This window comes from Tribolium madens, unplaced genomic scaffold (genome assembly GCF_015345945.1).
Source record: "Tribolium madens isolate multiple individuals breed KSU strain unplaced genomic scaffold, Tmad_KSU_1.1 Scaffold_11;HRSCAF=98;Tcas5.2_LG3b, whole genome shotgun sequence".
Taxonomy (NCBI): domain Eukaryota; kingdom Metazoa; phylum Arthropoda; class Insecta; order Coleoptera; family Tenebrionidae; genus Tribolium; species Tribolium madens.
The window spans coordinates 7,106,748-7,111,087 of record NW_025400975.1 but is presented as its reverse complement, the minus strand read 5'-3'; the positions used below and the strand labels follow the sequence as shown (position 1 = coordinate 7,111,087).

Genomic DNA, 4,340 nt, shown 5'->3' with positions numbered 1-4,340 from the left:
GTTTCAAACAGTAAACAAAAATGTCAGTTGTCATTAAAAAAAATTAAATGACGTCACAACTCAAAAAGGAATGACGTCATAAATATCACTATAATGTCAAAATATAGCATTAAAAAAAATCAACCTGTTCAAGGATTTTTTTGAAAAACGACCACTAACAATATTTTTTTAAATTTAATTAAATATGCTTCTTTTGTTTTTTTTATATTGTTTAGAACATTTCAGTAACATTAGTTACAGTAAAAAAATAAACGTGTACTATACAAAATGCAGAACTGTTCTAGCCCCACTTTAAAATGGGCCTGTTTTCACCCCGTATTTGTAAAAAAATATAGTGTGTTACTAGGTACATACCTTCTATGGACAATTTACAAAATATCTTTTTTTGTTTTTTTTTTCGTTAGAAATTAAGGAATCAAAATAATTTTACATTCTTTTTCTCTACATACTTCACATCATGAAGTTGAAAATACTAATTTACTAATTTCAGAAAAGTGTGACTAGTATTTATTTTTATTTATTTAATTTTTTCATAAAAACAAAAGCTGTGAACATTAAAAATACCTTCAAGAATTATTTTTTGATAAAATGTACGAAAATAAACTAGACACCACAAAAATTAACACAAAATAAATAAAATGACACAAAGTTTACACATTATAAGTTTCAAAGTGACAATGGTCAAAGGTGAATCACAGTGACCTCACAGGTGTTGACTGCCTTATAAAAAGTAAATTTTTTTACTAGCCTGGATTTGTGTCAACTGGGAAAAACAGTTTTTTCCTTATAATCTTGAAAATTAAGACAAAACATGTTATCTTAACACAACCATAAATTTTTTTACAATGTTATAGAGGTCAAGACCAATAAATTGTTTAATTTTTTGATGGTAAAAAATAAGTAAAGGTCTTATCTTTGTCTAAATTTAAACTACAAGCTTAATCAGGCATGGTTTTGTGGGTTGCCATTAGAAGTCAAAATTATCAATGAATGGCATAAATTTAAAAGTTTGGCAAGGGCACAATGAAAATGCGTTTCATTGATTTGTGAAATTCGAAAATTCATTCATTTATTCTTCTGTATGTAGATTGACCTAGAAAATATTTAATATGAATGAAACAGACACCTTTAATATTTTAGATTTTAGATTTAATATTAGCCTCTTACTGGTAATTATTTACACTGCAGCTAATTAACTTGAGTACCCATTTGAGAAATTAAAATGCACCGTTGTGCCAACCTAATAAGCGTGATAACATAACATCGATACTTGTTCAATAATTAGTCTTAATTGTTGTTGATGAAACGTACTCTTTATCACATGCAGGAAAAATTCTACTTACTTTTGCCATAGTATCGCGAAAATCACTAGATTTACCACAGAACTCATTTTGTCCGGCAAACTTAACACTTGTTGAAAAGCATGTATTCCAAATGTCTTCCTTTAACATTAATAATTTATCGCTTATTACGTCACCTAATCAGCGCCAAATTCAAACCATTTCATACATTGTGTTCAGTGTTATCAGCAGTCTTCTGGAGCAAACATCGCGCTCCACACAATAATAGAAACTGCATCAATTTGTTTATTCAAATTCTAGTTGAGGTTATCTTGGGATTTTGGTCAGTTCTATTTACAAAGTGACAACTTTGATGCATTTTGACCACCACCAAGGAACGATTTTATCTGACCTGGATTATTTTTAACTCGAAAAAATGATAACACGCGAGTAAGATTTCCTAATATCGGTTGAAATGATATTTCCGTTGGGTGTAAGAAAATCTGGGGATTTTTTATTCGAGACCCCTATGAAGAAAGCATTTGTTGGTACTTTACGACATCAGCAGCACACCCGGACTATGCAGATGGGACAGCTTAGCAATGGGCCTTTTCATTGAACACTTGTGTTCTGCAGCTGTATATCCTGACGGTCTATTTCTATTTCGACCGCCCGGTGTATAATACCCAAACCGTGAGATCATACCCTCTAATTTTAATTATCGCTAATTGACACACTAATGGACTACTATGGCATATTATGCGCATTTCTTTAACAAAATCAATCAAAAACAAATTGATGTGACCTTATTTACAACTCTGACCTTGAACACAATGAGTTATCAATGAGACTGATTTTATACTCGTTGCAAAATTTCGTCACATTTGAAGACAGTTTTCTACACGTATTATTCTATTGTCGTTTCAAATATTTTTGTCACTGGAAAAGTTTTATTTGTGTTTACAATCACTCGGTATAAAGTTTAATTTTTAATTTAAAATAAATATTCAATAATTTGCATCATTAAATTATTTGTGATACCCGATGTTTTGCACACTACATTTAAAACAATAACAATTAAACTTTTCCTATAAGACAAAGTCTAGGCAAGCGATTTACAATAAAAAAAAAACAATTTGTTGATATTACCAGTGTAATTATTTATTTTATTGCAGTAGACTCTTAAAATATTATATTACAAGTAATGGCTCTTATGCAATAGGTGTAAAGTCTTTTTTTTTAATTACATAAAGACTGATAGCTGCAATACGAATAAATGACCTGTGGAGCCATTAATTATGACCTGTATATGATTCTTTGTACTGATGTAGTGAAAGAAAGTAGTACTAAATTGTTACAATAATCAGTGCTGTATTATTATTTATTGCAAAAAAATAAACAGAAAAAATTTTACTGACAAAGCAATCACAAAAAACATTATGAAAACAAAAAACCGCATTATTTGAGCATAAAAAGTAACAGAAGAATGAAATATTTTGTCATTCAGAATTTGTTTTAAGTATAACTGATTGAATATCCTTGTGAGAGGATAAACATAATTTGTTGCTAATTTGTGTTTAATTTCAAACACAGTTGATTTGTTTCTAAATAAAATATGACAATTTCTAAGAAAAAATGATCATTTTAAGCATAATTCAAGCATGTTTTATTTACTGTTTTTAAGATGCTGCAAGCATATTTGTTATCTTTTTAATAATAATAAATATATAATACAAACTCCGTCGTTCGCTAAACGACTTGGAATCCTTCCGGTATCTCAAATTTTCCATTTTCTTTTCCAGTTTTGGAAAAAAGAGTCATTTATAGTTATTTTAATTTAATTTAACAAAAAATCACTTATCAGTCTGGAAATTTTGTAAATATACAGGTGTTCCTTAGAGTACTGAAAAAATGTTTAAAAAATTCTCTGTCAAAAAATTTTGATATTTTTTTTTTGACATTTGACACATTTTATGTCTATTTAATGATACTGATGATCTTGTGTTTTTCATAATGATTTAGTAAAAGTACAAAAATTTTGCCAAAAAAAGCCACAAATAACATTGAACAGAGTTACAATTGAGGATACAGCTTTGTTGTTTCCTCTTCTAATAGTCTATAGCAAAAAAACTTGGAAAATTAGTTTTTCAACAGAAATAAATAGAGTCAAAGTGCAAAATTTAAAATTTCATTCTTTGAAATCGTTATAGATAGATTTTTTTTAACATTTTTTTTTGTTGTCGAGGGCACCGCCCGATGATACAGTGTCACGGAGGTGTGCGACTTTCCGGACAACCTATATCTAAAAGTTATTTGTATCACAAGAGAGGAAAGTATACATCTTTTCCTCCCACATGTGGAAGTTACTGCCCGAGACTTGTCGAGTATCCACCTAGGGAAGAAAAGACACTTTTCTCATGTGTAATACATATAATTTTTCCTACGATCCAGCAAGAAAAACTTAACAAACCAAAAAAATCTAACAGCATGTTTTCCCGTTTCTATTTTTAACTCCCTGAGACTTCTGAGAGATTACATACATATATTCTTATTGATACTATTTATAAAATATTTGAAATATTTTTTTTGCATGTTCTATTGAAAAATCTGTTTATTGATAATTTTCAAATATTCGTATTTAAAGCCTTAATTAAATAATAATACAAGATGATTAAAAAAAACCAACAGGCGCTGTAGAATTTTTATTTGTGGCCCGATTTCGTAAATTAAAAAAATTAATTAAATGACTTTTTAGACAATGACAATTTTAGAATTTTTCTAAATGTTATAGTATATTTTGGTTTATATTCAACTTGATAATTTTAAAGTGGAGCTCATATTTTTGTCTTCATAATTTGGAAAGTATAGTTTTCTTGGTACAGACATGTGCAATGTGTTTCACTTTTACTAGAAATTATTATTTAAAAAAATTATCAAAATTTAAAAAAATAATAAAAGTTAATAAAATTTAGTTGCATGGTGTCAAATAAGACAATGTCACTATTGTAATGTCAAAAAGTAAATGAAAGAAAATATTGTCAATTTATTTTTAATTTTTTT

At 28.2% G+C, this 4,340-nt stretch overlaps 1 protein-coding gene across 2 annotated transcripts in view; it reads right to left on the bottom strand.

Annotated features, from left to right (window-relative positions):
• LOC123007786 (leucine-rich repeat-containing protein 15-like) overlaps positions 1-4,340 on the bottom strand; it is a 63,126-nt gene that overhangs the window by 2,664 nt on the left and 56,122 nt on the right. Inside the window, exon 1 of one of the 2 annotated variants that reach the window (XM_044403234.1) lies at positions 1,344-1,461. The exons of the other annotated variant lie outside the window; for it this stretch is intronic. Within the exon in view, the coding sequence (XP_044259169.1) occupies positions 1,344-1,390 (47 nt within the window). The 5' untranslated portion in view covers positions 1,391-1,461. Of the gene's footprint in view, positions 1-1,343; positions 1,462-4,340 lie in introns of those variants that run through there. 2 annotated transcript variants of the gene reach the window in all.